The sequence below is a fragment of the Quercus lobata genome, chromosome 7, assembly GCF_001633185.2.
Source record: "Quercus lobata isolate SW786 chromosome 7, ValleyOak3.0 Primary Assembly, whole genome shotgun sequence".
In the NCBI taxonomy this organism is placed as follows: domain Eukaryota; kingdom Viridiplantae; phylum Streptophyta; class Magnoliopsida; order Fagales; family Fagaceae; genus Quercus; species Quercus lobata.
This window is the reverse complement of record NC_044910.1, coordinates 44,339,470-44,353,844: the sequence shown is the minus strand read 5'-3', so window position 1 is coordinate 44,353,844 and position 14,375 is coordinate 44,339,470. Positions and strand designations below refer to the sequence as shown.

The following is a 14,375-nucleotide window of genomic DNA, read 5'->3' as shown; positions in this document are numbered from 1 at the left end:
ATCCACGTGGGCAACAAAAAATCATCACCTTGATTCAAGTTCTAGAAGGATCCAGTCAAAGCTAAGAATTGGCAAGAAATATTTTGGGTCTATTCTAGAAGGATCGGGTTGCATGGCTATTCTAGGCGCCACTTTCTTTCCTTTTATGTTGTCTTTTTTCCTTCTATATGACTCTAGGCGTCCAGCCTTTATTGCCTTATATGTCTTGTGTGTTTTAGGAAGGTAAGGATTTCTTTCCTTACCCATTTTCGGCTTTAATTAGGTTTTCTATGTTAGGGTTTTTTTTTTTCTTGTAATGTTCAGCCCTTTAAATAGGTGCATAAGCAATGGAAAATGGGGACATTGATTATTGATAAAACTTGTGAGGTTTATTCTCTTTGGTTCTTTGAAGAACTACTCGAACTTATCGGGAATTCCCGTGACGTTCATCTCGACTTTATCAAACAGAGTTTCCACCACCGTTTGTAGCGTCTTCCTTATACCGAGGTTCTTATTTGTCATAAACAACGAGTCAAGGTCTCCCATTTGAATCTGTCCATAGAACGATCTTAGATTCCTTTTCGTTGTTGGGCCTCGTTATTTTTGACGGGGTTCACATCACTCTCACTGACCCACCCTCAAATCTCTTAGTCCCTTACACCTCTCATTCCCTCACGCCTCAAGTCACTCTCACTCTCTCAGTCCGTCGCCGATCCATCCTCACAGGCCAACGCGGCAAGCTCTCATTGAACCACCCTCACTCTTACTCTCTCAGTACCCCCCTCAGTACTGATTCATAGTTATTTACTGCCAATATGGGGCCTTCTTCTCACAAGTGGTTATGGCAGAGAGAAGTTTCTTGAACAAGTTGGTGAAGGGGAGAAGAGCCAAAAAAAATTGTTTTTGTAATTTAGTTTGCTCCGAATGGTTGTTTATAGATGTGAAGTTTCACTGGGTAATGGACTAATGCTTGAATTAAATATCATTGGATGTGAATTTCATTAGACCTGAGTTCATTAGGCAATACTTGATTCTTGTATATGTTTGATTTTTGCTTAGTTTATGTTTGATTTATTTTGGATTTCAGAATTGGGCCAAGGGTTAGGGCTAAAAGTTGAAAACATAAAATTGATTTTTTTTTTTATTTGGAAAAACGGTTTAGGGCAGGGCCCAACGGGACGGGTTTGGGGTTTTAGAAAAAGCCTGTTTATTAAATGGGAAAGGTTCGAGTAATGGGGATAGGCCCGCGGGGCAGGTTTGGGAATTAAAAAATCCACTCCGAACTCAACTTGTTGCCATTCCTAAATTTGAGGGACCAACTTTGTAACTTCCCCTAAATTTTACTAATATGCCTTTAGAATATCAATTAAAAAACAAATTTAGGAAACTTTTTATTGAGAAATGAAAAAAGTAACTAATTTCTTAAATAATTTATTATAAAAAAATTTCTAAAATAAATAATTAATAAGACCATTAAAAGAAAATGTAAGAGAAGTTTGAAGAATTTTTTTCCTCTTAACCTTAACTTCCGAACAAAAAATAGGATTGAAGAGAAATTGGGGAATACGAAACTGTAGCAGGTACGTTTGAAAAAAAACAGTGAGGTGTCAATGTCAAGTCACAGTCAGTGAGTGACGTTTAGCAGTCATACAATTGAATGTCGGTCGTGATGATCATGGTTTTAGTGGGCCTTTGTGGGGGCCCACCCAACTGCCACCTCATTAGAATCTCTGTCTGTCTCTCTCTTTCTCTTATTTTTTGTTTGTTTTGGTTAAAAAAACACTGACTTTTTGACAGAGACTGAAAGAAAGAGAAATTTACATACACACACACAGGTGTTGTTGGGTTTGGGCTGTACCCACTGCCCACTTTTGCTTTGCTTTGTTTCACTTCTATCATCTCATCTCATCACTTCTGACTTTTCTCACCCTTGTGGAAAGTGGCTATTTTGACGTATTGAAGATTTTAAAAGAGCCACTGCAATTTTTTCTTTGATAATTTGGCATCATCGAAGAGAAAAAAAATATTAAAACTAACAAAAAAATAAAACTCCCCCAAAACAGACAATAAAGATGATAAATGCATATGACTATATGAGCTGATTGTGTCATATTGATTGGTCCTCTTTGTTTGTCCAACATTACTCAATTCTAATGTCACTATTTCAACAGCAATTTCAACTTCTTGTTTGTATTTTAAATAAGGGTTTATTTGAAATTTATTTATTTTACTGAAATTTAGAATTTTTTTATTATAAATATGGTAGATAAAGGTAGAAGTTAGCTGAAATAGTACAGTGAAACTCATGAATAATATCAAAAAGTACAGTGGAACCCATGAACAATTGCAAAAATAAGCTGAATAGTAAAATAAGATGGCTTTTTAATTTGGAGCCAAACACACACTAAGAGTGTGTTTGAATACCGCTTATTTTGTAAAACTAAAAAATTATTGCTAAAAGTATTGTAGATAAAGATAAAAATTAGTTGAAATAATACAATGAGATCCATAAATAGTAGTAAAAATAAACTGAATAGTGAAATAATTTTCATTTTTTATTTATACCCAAACGTACACTAATTCAGACTTTTTATTTATTTATTTATTTTATGTTTCTGCTAATCATCAATTGGTTTGTAGTTTATACCAAGTTGGTGACACCAATTTTTTTAATAGTTTTTATTTTTTGCAAAATTTTTTTGTGTATTTTTTGCACAATCTTTTCTGATAAGAAAAATTTTATTTTTGTGCTATTACTACAATTATAAAATTAATTGATTTCAAGAGACTGCCACCTCTCTATCACTTATATTTGTCTCTTTTTTTTCTTTTTCTTTTTTTTTTTTCTAAATTTAAGGATTTTTTTTTAACTGCAAATTTTAACAATGACTTAGTTGACAACCATGATCACATACTTTTATTAAGAGAAAAAAAAAATGTTGAATTCTACTCTCTTTATCATAGTACAATTAAATTAAGTCTTTGTTTTTTTGTGAAAAATATAAATTAAGTCTGATTGGATAGAGATACCGATGATCATATGCAGAGAAATAATTTGTTCATCTAAGAGCTAGTTTATTATTAGCTTTATTAAGTGTTTAAATTATACCCTTAAAACTGTTTAACTTATCTTATTAGTCCTCGGATGGACTTCATCTACCTACTTAACCAATACTTGGTCAATTATGCTTTAAGTGAGATCTATCGCAAAACCTAACCCATAACTTCTTGCTAAATGTTCTAATGGAATCTTAAAACTTCAACTTAAATATCGGGAACAATTTCTATTACATTATTATGGTCAATGACAAACCAAATTTAAGATACGTGCAATTCAATTTTGAAATTCCTTTTTGAGATCCATGGATTTGATAATTGGATGAGGATCAAAGACCCAGGCAAGCCAACCATTTTCTGAGTTATGCACTTATGCTTGGTATTTGATGCTGAGCAAGTATTGGTACTTGTTAAAAAATTTTAAATAATTAATTTTTTTAATAACTTAAACTTCTAGAACGATAGATAATTTATCATGGTCTTAAATTCGAAATAAATTTTTACTTTTATCTTCTATTTAATAGTACATGAATGAGAGCGTTAACTTTATCTCCTATTTTAAAATTTAAAAGTTTTATATTTTAGACTACCTACTTATTAAGAAAGAATATAAATCTACACTTGAATGAGAATGTTAGAATGATAGTAAAATGATTAAATTCATTATTTTTTAATAATCTATATTTTTTAGATAATCGAGGATTTATCTTCGCTAGCATAATTAGAAAGAATGGGGAAATATCCTAGAGGAAAATAAGCAAAACAATGAGTCAGACCATTTAATGCACCTAATCTGGTGTATTGAAGAAAACTTCATAGAAGCTTCTAATTAACATTGAGTCATTGACTAACTTTTCCTTCACATAAAAGAAACATGTTATTCATTTATGAGATATTGTCAAAAACAAAATGGCATCAGATGCACCAAGTCTCACATAAATGTGACTTTTAGATCCACATGTAAAACTTATCTTTATATGAGAAGATGTAATAAATCATATGTGCAATGAATAATTTCAAGTTTTGTTAAGTTGAAATTAGAAAAATACACACCAAAGTTGATTATTGTGGGGGTCAAAAACATGGGTTGTGATGAATAGACCAAAAATTCTTGATCAACACAAATAATTTCTAAGAATGGATTTTAAAAAATCCACAATAGAAAGATTGGACAAGAATTGAAATACAAAACAAATTAGATTAAGAAAACCTTTCTCCTGATATACAAAATATAAATAAAAAATGATTACAAACTCTTGTTATTTCTCTCATTCTCCTCAATTATTCTAGATCCCCAACTCTGTGGGCTAACTCTTCCCTCTATTCTTTCTTTCCTCATTTCTCCTTTCCTGTGCATTTTCTAGTTGGATGACAAAAGATACTTGTCCCATCAGCCACTCCTCCTACCATTTCTTGATTATAATGAAAGACTTTTAGGGTGTCTTTATTGTTCAGTCCAGTCATTCATCATTTAATATAACTAATATTAGGCAGGAACACCTAATTAATGTGGAGGTGGCTATTACTTTGGGTTTTGCATCATCCTCTTCAGGTTCGTTGAGAAAAGAGGACCAAGATAATGTCCTCGTCAATCCAGTTGGATTCTCTCCTTGATTAGGTACTCCTCTAATTCCCACGATGGGCTGTCTGGGCCGTCCTACTACTACACAGGCTTGGGCTCTCAATGTCGGGATCTTGGACCGTCTTCACATTTTGGAAATGTATGTGGCATTCTTTCTTTGGCCCATGGTCCATGAGGTGGTAATGTTCGTTTCCCCCACAATATTTATTTCCAATAAATTTGAAGAAATATTGCCTAACTTTCATTTTTATAGGAAAAAAAAATTACCTAACTTAAAAATGTCTTGTTAATAGGTGCCCTCAATCATTTGTTAATAAACTATTTTAGAAAATTTTTAATATCACTTTTGCAAAAAATATAATAAAAAATTGTCAAAAACTCAATTATTTTTTATTTGTTTATAAAAAAATTTCTAAACAAATGTCTTTAAGAGAATGTTAACAAAATCCAACCTTTTAAGAAACATTACAAATTATGATTACATCTCTCTCTCTCATATATATATATAAGGGGAAAGTGTAATTTTGACGTAGAAAAAGCAAAGGATGCTTCGTAATTGTGTGGTTTCAAATGATTCCACACAGTATGGAGAAAAAGAAAGAGAAAATGTGGTAGAGAGTGGTGCACGAATCAAATAGTGAGGGCGCTAATAACAATGGTTTGATAATAATGGAGCAGACAAATTAACCATACTCATTCATTGTGGATGACGTACCTGCTGTTCTGTTGCAGCTGTTCCATGTACCCCGCCCTTTTTTACGTGACTTGGATCTCACAAACAACAACTCCTTCTCTCCATTTTATCTCTGTGTTTCATAACTCACATTTTTTTTTCTTGCTTTACGTTTTTCTCAAGCCAAAAGTTAAACCCTTATTAGAAAAGTAAGTACTCCTTTGCAAGACACTTAGACACAACCATAATAATGCTATAAACGTATATTTTGTTTGCTATTGTTTAATCTTTCTAGGTAGAAACTATGCCATACATGGTGGTGGGAACTGAAAACAAAGTAAACCAAACTTTAAAAAACAATGCTTTGGGAAATGGTTTTTTTCTTCTTTTTTGCTTCTCTTTTCCCCGTGTGCTGATTTGACCACTGGTTCTTTGACTAGCTCCCATGGCTCTAGTTTGTTTCCTCCTAATTTGGTATTGGGGTGTTAAAATTGAATAACCCCACTTGCAAAAAATTGAAGAAAGCAAGGAGATATAGATTGTTTTTAATTGCAAAAAAAGAAAAAAAGGTACAGGATTATTATTTTTTCCCAACTAATCTTTTGGCCCTTTTATCCCTATTTTGCACAACAAGTCAATTGCCAACTTTAATGGGTTTTCATTTTTTGTTTTTCTAGTACTACTGTTTTGCCAACTTTGGGGATGGAGTCCTTACTCTATATATACATATATAAAAGCTAGTTAGATCAATTAATTTTGGTATCATTTATTCTACTTCAACATCAATACCATGTTGGTGACGTTTTTGTTAACGTTTTCCAAATTATAAAATTGCACCATAGCCACAATTATTAAATGATGGGTACTTTTTGATTAGATTATAAGGAAAAATTATCATATTATCAACAATAATTAGCTTGAACAGAATAATAGGTAGATATTAACAAAAAATTTTGTTCAAAAGCAAATCAAGTTGATGTAGTTACAAGTTACTAAAAAGAAAAGAAAAAAAAAGTAAGAGAAATATGTCGGTACAAGTAGTAATATTAACTAAAAAAATATATAAAAGGAAACCAGTGGAAAGAAAAACCGTTGATCAAACAGTTTCTGCAAAATTTTCACATGATCCAACTTAGGATCTGGTCATCAAAGGATGCTTGTGTTTCGGGTTGTGTTTTTGGTCGGTGACTATGAATTTTGAAGTAAAGGGTTTTTATTTTATTAGTTTTGTTTACTTTGGTGCACCATGTCCATGTGTTTTTTCTTTTTCTTTTTTTGGATTTTGGATTTCCAATAGGGAGAGAGTTATAACTGTGTTAAGGACATGGAAAATATTAGAATAAAACAAGAGGAAAGTGGTTGGACAGGTTCTGATGTGAACGCTATTTTGATGATGTGGGTTTTATATTTTTCTTTTCCTTCAAGACATACTAATCAATGGTAGGTTTCAAAACAATCATGGGACTTAAACCTACTTTTGCTTTTTTTCGTAGGTTAATTATTATTACACGTAGTCGAACTGTATATGCACACACTGTATAAGATAATGTTTAAAAAAAAAAAAAAAAACAAAAAACTAGGGCATGTTTGGTAGACAATCTTAAACACACATTTTTAATTTTTAAACAATTTTACACGTATTTTTATACATTTTTTTATTCATATGTATTTAAAAAAAACTATATACAGTATTATTCAAAGTCCTTTACTAAGCGGGTCCTAAAATCTCATGATAATATTAAAATTATTAAGTAGATTAGATTGATACCTTGATCATTTCACAAGACAAAAATGAATTAAACAACAACTTGTTGGTTTATTAAATTATCTTTTTTTTTAATAAATGACACAACTTGCTCTATCACTCGGGAACACGTACACATCAAATGAGAATTATTGAGTATTTGTCCTAAAATGTACGTAAAAAGAAAACAAAATAATTATATAAAAATTTTCACTGTAAAATGAAATCACAATCGTTGAAATTAAGAAAGAGAGAGAGAGCCAAAGTGGGTAGGATCCGACAGGTGGGTTTTTGTTTGTGTTGTTAGTCAGAGCTCAAAATGAAAAAAAAAAAAAGCAACGAGGTTGTAGAAATTTTGTAACATAAAATAAAAAAACAAAGAAAAGAAAGAAACAAAAAACAAACAGCCCAGTAATCGAAACGCCGCAACACATGCAAAACACAAAGCTGACGTTGTCCACACGTGAACCTATAATTACTACTCTCCACACCCAATTGAAACCCCCACAACACAATCACCGAAACCTGCCATGTGGGACCCCATCATTCTCACGTGCGGCTGATTATAAAGATAGAGACAGAATGTGTTGTGTTTTGTTTCTATAAACTTCTAATAATAATAACTTGGCCACACATGACACGCCTCTCTCTCTCTCTCTCTTTATCTATCTCCACTTCTTCTTTCTTTGTTGTTTTCTTTTTTTCTCAAAATTATTGACTTTTGTGTTTGACAACTTTTAGTTTTGGCAATCCCAATGATGTAGTAGTTTATTGATTTGATTACTTAGTAATCCCCACACTTGCGGCATCAGGATGGGACTATTTTTTTTAATTTATTTATTTATTTATCCATGTGGAGCTCTGACTTGTACCTTTTATAACTCATTTTATTTTTTTTATTTTTGGTGTTCCATGTGGCATATTATTACTTGCTTGGATGCCAATATGTAATCTCTGAAGATCTTAATTGCTGTGTGAAACAGCTGATACTCTTTTAACAACCCCACAAACAGTGTGAGAGCAGATTAGGTCAACTCGACCTATGTTTTATGAATTGATTAGACGTTTAACCAAACTCTAATTTATTGTGTTTATTTTCTTTTTTTTGGGTCATGCACGGCACAAATTTTTGTTCTGTTATGAGTTATGACATATAGGAAAAAAAAAATGTCATCTTATTTCCCTTTCCCATACTCCAAAAATATTTTTAAAAAGACAAAATTGTAAGAAAATAACACATGTTGTAGTTGTAATCCAAGTTGTAACTTGTAAGCATCATCTTCAACTTTGTTTTTCTTGTGCTTTTCTTTCCGTTCATACTTAGTGAACATTTGGATAGCGCAAACATCCAGCATTTGTGCATCCAACGTTTTGTGTATGGGTCTCGTGTATTTGGATAGAACAAACATCTAGCATTTTGTGTATAGGTCCCATGCATTGTTCACGGGATCATAAACCTTTTTTTTTTAAGCAAAACTTTTATTAAAAATGTGTCTCACAGTACTATTTATATATTTAAAAATTATTTTGTTATAATATTTTTAGCAATAAGAAGTATCTAAATAGATCCTTAATTTTTAAGGCCTATGTCAAAGTCTTTAACAGTAATTGCAATATCTTGTACTCTTTTGTTCGTTTCAATCATGGATTTAGGTAGCAAGAAAATACATACATACAATTATTTCACTTACTTAAATCCAAACTACAAATGCAAAACAAGGGAGCCAATTTGGAGATGGCTATGCCCAAAACCCATATAAGTAATTAAGTTGCACTTGCGCTTGATGAAAGAAAGTGCTTCTCAGAAGACTTCAATCCGATCCATGCTCAATACAAATTTTTCATTGGCATATTCTCAAAAGATGAGAAAGACTTGGATACATTCCATTCTCAAAACAATTTTTCAATGACAATCTCAAAAGACTGAGACAATGCCTACAAACCGCTACTAATTGTAGGATTTGTGAAAACCAAAAAGAAAGGAAGGAGAAAGAAATCTAAAGAAACAATATTAACAAAAATTTCGAATCTATGACACTTGAAAGATAGTTTCAAAATCAAAGATTCCTCCATCTTTGAAAAATTGAAGAAAAACATAAATCTGGAGCGGTCAAGCTTGACAAAACCAAAAAATGGATCAGCCCGGCTCCCACAACTTCAAGAAGGATAAAAAGGTCAGCACATGAACAAGGGGTGTGATCAACCAGCTGTACAATTGGAACAAAGATTTACTGCTTTCTCTACTTTCTTACATTGTCGCTGCTTGAATCCATTAGAATTGTCAACCTCCTTGCTGTTTTCATGAAGTCACTGCAATAAGAAAGAAAGGTTCATCATGTAAGACAACTCTTGGTAACAGGAGCTAATGCAAGAAATAAAAAAGCAAATGACTCCAACCTGAATGGTTCATCACCAATGTGCTTGACTGCACCTGTAACATCCCGGTAGAGCACATGGCTCAGTGCCTCAGAATTCTCTATGCCAAACATGTCAGCTAGCTTTCTATGCAATTCTTCATAAGACCCAAGCAATGAAAGATCAAGACTTCGACCTACATCCTCCGATTCCATGAAGACTTTACAGTGACCAGTGTCCAAATTGTGGTCGTTTTCTTGGCGATTATACTTATACCATTGGAAGCCTTCACAGGATAAGCGCTCGGGTATGCCTTGTTGATGAAGTGCAGATCCAGAACCATCGGAAAAATTTGTCAATTTATCAGCATTCCCATCTGATGAACTATTTCCAGTACGAACTGGTGAGACTGTGTCGCCAGAACAGCTCAAAGAGATCTGCTGCTCTGTAAGTATTGGTTGACCAAAAAGTACAAACTGCGGTGTCTTGACATCATCACGTTTCTTTGATGTCTGTGTAGAATGTGCCATAGTTAGCAAGCAAGAAACATTAGAAGCATTCTCACTCATGCTAGGCTTTTGAAACATTGAAATTTTTTGGGCCCTAGGGGGTGTGGCAGCATGATCAAGTGGCAGGAAACCAGCCGGAAAAAGACTTGACTGCAGTTTATTGAGGTGGAGATCTGATAAAGATAGACCATAATGAGCATGCCTGGCTCCCTGCATGCCAGCAGGAGTGTTGTCAGGTAGACAACTAAAGGGGTTGTTGGGCCCAAGGAGGTTGCCGGAAAATGTCGGCATTTGAAGTTGACCATCGAGGGGGAACTCTGGGTGTTGTGGCATTCTCAACTTCTTCCGTGGTGGTGAGAAGGGCAAATGCATCGTGGGCATGTTTGCTACCAATTCCACCAGCCATGGACTTACGCGTTTCACATTTTGAAGTAAATCTGGTTCATCCCATGTAACCTACAACATAGCACTGCAGCAATTAGAATTGGTTGAAGGAAAAGAAATCAACTTGGGCATTGAACTGTGGGTAGAAAACCAGAGGTTTACAGAGTAACCAGCGGAAAGAACATTACTTCTCTTCATCCAACAATAAACACATAAAAACAAGACAAATTCAATATGATTATTTTCATAGTTTTTGCATATCAGCATCGTCAAATCATGTAGATCATAAACCAGGTCTCCCTTGATTGAATCAATAGAAAGTACAAAAGGTTTATCAAATTTTCATTTTCAAAAAGCTCTACGGAGGAAATTCAATCAAGTCAGAGTGCAGTGCCTAAAGCATATGTGTGCATTAGTAAAGTTCATTCTAACACAAAATATATTTGATCTAAATAAAGAGTTCAACCAGAAAGCAAAGCTGGATATGGCATCATTACTTTCAGATTTGTTTTTTGATAAGTAATAATTGACAATTATCAATAACCTTGAGTTACACATTCATTTATGTATACAAACGAATCCCTAAAGAATAGATCATTACTTTCAGATATATTATGTACTCAAGCCATTGGAATGTCCATCGAAATTTCATGGGGAGATGCATCTAAAACTATACAGCAGAAAGTAACATTGACCAGCAATGTTGGGCATCTCCAAATCCAATATTATGAGTCACAGTGCAAATCTGAGAAAATGCTCACACACCTAGTCGAGGGAACCCCTCATATCTTTTCCTCAGAAAGAGATGCATCCCACCATGATACTACTGACTTGCAACATTACACAATCACAACGAAGTTACTGCACCTGATGCGCTAGCTAGAAATTGCAAGATTCTAAAGCATAATGTAACAGAACAACTACAGGCCAGCAAAGTGAACAGAACAAGAATTAAGAAAATAGGCAAATTGATTGTTCTTGGGTAACCAATGGTCCAGAGCAATCCAATTTGAGTACCTAGTTCAGAAATTTGAAATCAGGCAAACACAAATTAAGCTAATTTCATTTTTCTAGTACCTGTAGAAGCCTCCAAGGTGAATCAGGCCAGCGGATGGGATCAGCAACCTGAACAGAAGAAATGGTTCCCATGAACCAACTAATCCGCGATGAATCCTCGGTTTCAAAAGCCATCTTGAACCTCATTCCCGAACACCACCGGATCTGAAATGCTGCCTTAACCATCGCAGCCTTCACACAAAACTCCGGCGTGCTGGCACGAGGATAGTAAACAACCTCAAATGGCTGTCCATTAGCTGCAAGTGTTGCTGCTTCAATAACCGATTCAGCCCTCACTTTCCCTTTCCCCATCACACCACCATTCCCATTCCCAATTGAGCTCCCATTACCCCCATTTCTCATTAATTTGCTCTCATCATCTCTCAAAAAAGCCGAAAACCCTCCATACGGCACAGCACAATTCCCACCCGCCGGATTCCACCCAGAAGCCAACTCCGGGCCACCCCCAATTCCCCTCTTCGCCCTCCGAATCCCCACGCAAAGATCCCCATTCTCCGCCCTCAAGAACACGATGGAGTCCCCCGCCACGAGCTTCTTATGGTTCACAAAAGTACTCCACCCGGTAGTCAACAAATGCCGCCGAGGCGTCCCTCTATAGATATGCCTAAACTTCCAAGTAACCCCATGAACATCCTTAGCCAAAATGGTTTGCACGGGCGGATCAGCCGAGTAATCCAGCCTCGGAAAAATCGTCTCCGCACAATACCTGGGAACAGAGAACCCCCCACCGTTGTTTGCATCCGATTGCGTCAAAGTCTTCGCAAACGAAGCCGGTTTCTCCTGCGGCTCCGAACCGTTCATTCCTCCTCCAATAATTCCATTATCATCAAACTCCTGATCATTGCCACTCACCGGAACGAGTCTAAGCTTCGCGAAGACCTCGTCGGTGTCAGGATCAGCCATGAACTTGATAGCCGAAACTCTGCACAGCACGTAAGGAGGAAGCCCGCCGGGGCAGCTGCGGAAATCGACGGCGCCGCAAGCGTGCTCGGCGTGGCCTTGTGGGAAGTAAAAAACCTTGGCGCTCACGCTAGGCATTTGAACCATGCCGCCAGCACAGGCGTGCCATAGCTGAGGATCTAAGCATTTATCCACTTCCTTCAACTTCTCTTTCGAATCCATAAATGTGATCATTATTCAAAATTCAACTGATTTTAATCGAAAAAATTTAAACTCTCTGTCACAGCAAAAAAAACAAAAAACACCATAAAGAAAAATCAGAACCAGTTCAATGATTAAAAGTGTTGAATTTGGATATAATGGATTTTTACCTTGTAAAAGCCACTTGGCCACAGTGAATCAGAAAAAGAAGTATTCGGAATCTTCTTCTTGAAAGACCAGAGGAGACGCATAATCAGAATTGGATTCGAACCGAATCCGAAAACTGAAAGCAGCAATTTCTACAGAATCTCAACTTCATTTTTCTCTGAATTCAGTGCTTTTCAACTCTGTAGCCACCATTTTAGAAACCAAAAAAAAAAAAAAAAACCCTAACACAAAATAATCATATACTAAATTTGTACGCAGCTTCCACCTCCACCACCAAAAGAAATCACAGTTAGACTATTCTCGCTTGGACTCGGAGACTAACAAGTAAAAAAAAATACACAGTTTTTTACGCACTCTTTGTTTGTTTTTTTTCAAATTCACCGAGAGTCACAAAAACAAACAATCCCACACAATCTTTGTTTCTATAGCTTCAAACAGCTTCTTCAAAATCACACACAAAAAAGATCTGCTACAAAACTCACACAATCACACTCTCAAAACAAAACACAAAACACAAAAAAAAACACCTCTTCCTACCGCCAAATTTCGCCACAAAAAATCCTGAAAGCACAAAAAACAAAATTATAGAACAAATAAAATCAGCACTTCTTATTCTTATACAAACTTTTTGGATGTACAAAAGCAGAGACAAAAGGAAAATAACAACAGAAACAAGCTTTTTCAAAAATATCAAACTAGTTTAGTACTGGTTTTTGTAGTAATACAGAGTAGTAGTACTACTTTTTTTTTTTTCTCTCTCTTCTTCAGTCTTGAGTTTTCATGTTGTTTTGTTTTTTTTAACATAAGAATTTAAGATTTCTTACCTTTTTCTTCGGATCTGAAGAAACTCTGTGTATCTTCAGAAGCCAGCAAAACAACAAAGATCTTTAAGGAAAACTATCCATTTTCTTTTCACTTTGAGTTTTTTTTTTATTTTTTTTATTTCTCTAATATTTTATTTGCTTTCGAATTAATTAATGGTTTTATTTATTCCCTTTCTGATTAATCTAACAGATTAATTTTGTCTTCATTTAAGATTCATCTTTCATTTTTACTTACTGTATCGCGATAAATTCAATTTCTCGCGGTTTTTTTTTTTAATTTTTCTGCTCTAAAAGGAAGGCAGTAGTTAACTAGAGATGTTAACTGTGGTTGAGTGTTACAGCGTTTTTGAGTCAACTATGGTTAATTGTACTCTCTGGGGTTACGTTGTTGTATTGGGTTAGTTAAGTTCAATTGTTTGGTCCCCGGAAAGAGAGACTGGTTGTTTAGTTCACTCTCGTATTTGGCGCGTGAACACCACGCTTCAAGTCAGTTGAGCCGCAACTGGGGTGAGATTTTGTAGGGGTTATATCTTATTAATTTGAAAGAAGTTCTTTATTCTTTTATCTAAAAAAAAGGAAATTTACTGTAAAGAGCTTCTTTAACCAGACAAGTTTTTTTTTTTTTTTTTTTAAATAATTTAAAAATACAATAGGATTTGAAAATATGAATTATACTGTATGATGATTGTTCTTTAGTATATGAGTCATTTAAAACTATGCTCTTATTGAAGGATAGATATGAGTCATTTAAAACTATGCTCTTATTGAAGGATAGATATGACAAGTTAACTTAATTGAAAGTTTGAATTTACCATTGCACACTTTTGGCGCGACAGTTATTCTATAAGTATAAATATTTGTGGGATGTGGGAGGTAAGGTCAAAGTTCAAGTCTCTAAAGAGGACACACACATATGCTTAGA

General features: G+C 34.6%; 1 protein-coding gene across 2 annotated transcripts; it reads right to left on the bottom strand.

The window, feature by feature from the left end:
* Positions 1-8,816: 8,816 nt before the first annotated feature.
* On the bottom strand, positions 8,817-13,559 carry LOC115953215 (auxin response factor 18-like). 2 transcript variants are annotated; one of them, XM_031070748.1, is made up of 5 exons: positions 13,454-13,559; positions 12,632-13,190; positions 11,361-12,537; positions 9,433-10,355; positions 8,817-9,345 (listed from the first exon to the last, which is right to left on the bottom strand). In XM_031070748.1, the coding sequence occupies exons 3-5, from the start codon at positions 12,492-12,494 to the stop codon at positions 9,276-9,278; spliced, it is 2,127 nt and encodes a 708-aa protein (XP_030926608.1). In that variant the 5' UTR covers positions 12,495-12,537; positions 12,632-13,190; positions 13,454-13,559; the 3' UTR covers positions 8,817-9,275. The 2 variants fall into 2 exon arrangements, with proteins under 2 accessions (XP_030926608.1, XP_030926609.1); XM_031070749.1 differs by lacking the exon at positions 13,454-13,559 and having other exon boundaries at positions 8,862-9,345; positions 12,632-13,420.
* Between the last annotated feature and the right edge of the window lie 816 nt (positions 13,560-14,375).

Bases quoted from the DNA above. Each gene is read 5' to 3' on its own strand.
- LOC115953215 (XM_031070748.1), bottom strand. From the start codon at position 12,494: ATGATCACATTTATGGATTCGAAAGAGAAGTTGAAGGAAGTGGATAAA. The intron at 10,356-11,360 runs GTACTAGAAAAA...GCTATGTTGTAG, and splicing joins CACCTTGGAGGCTTCTACAG to GTTACATGGGATGAACCAGA. The intron at 9,346-9,432 runs GTTGGAGTCATT...TTCTTATTGCAG, and splicing joins ATTGGTGATGAACCATTCAG to TGACTTCATGAAAACAGCAA.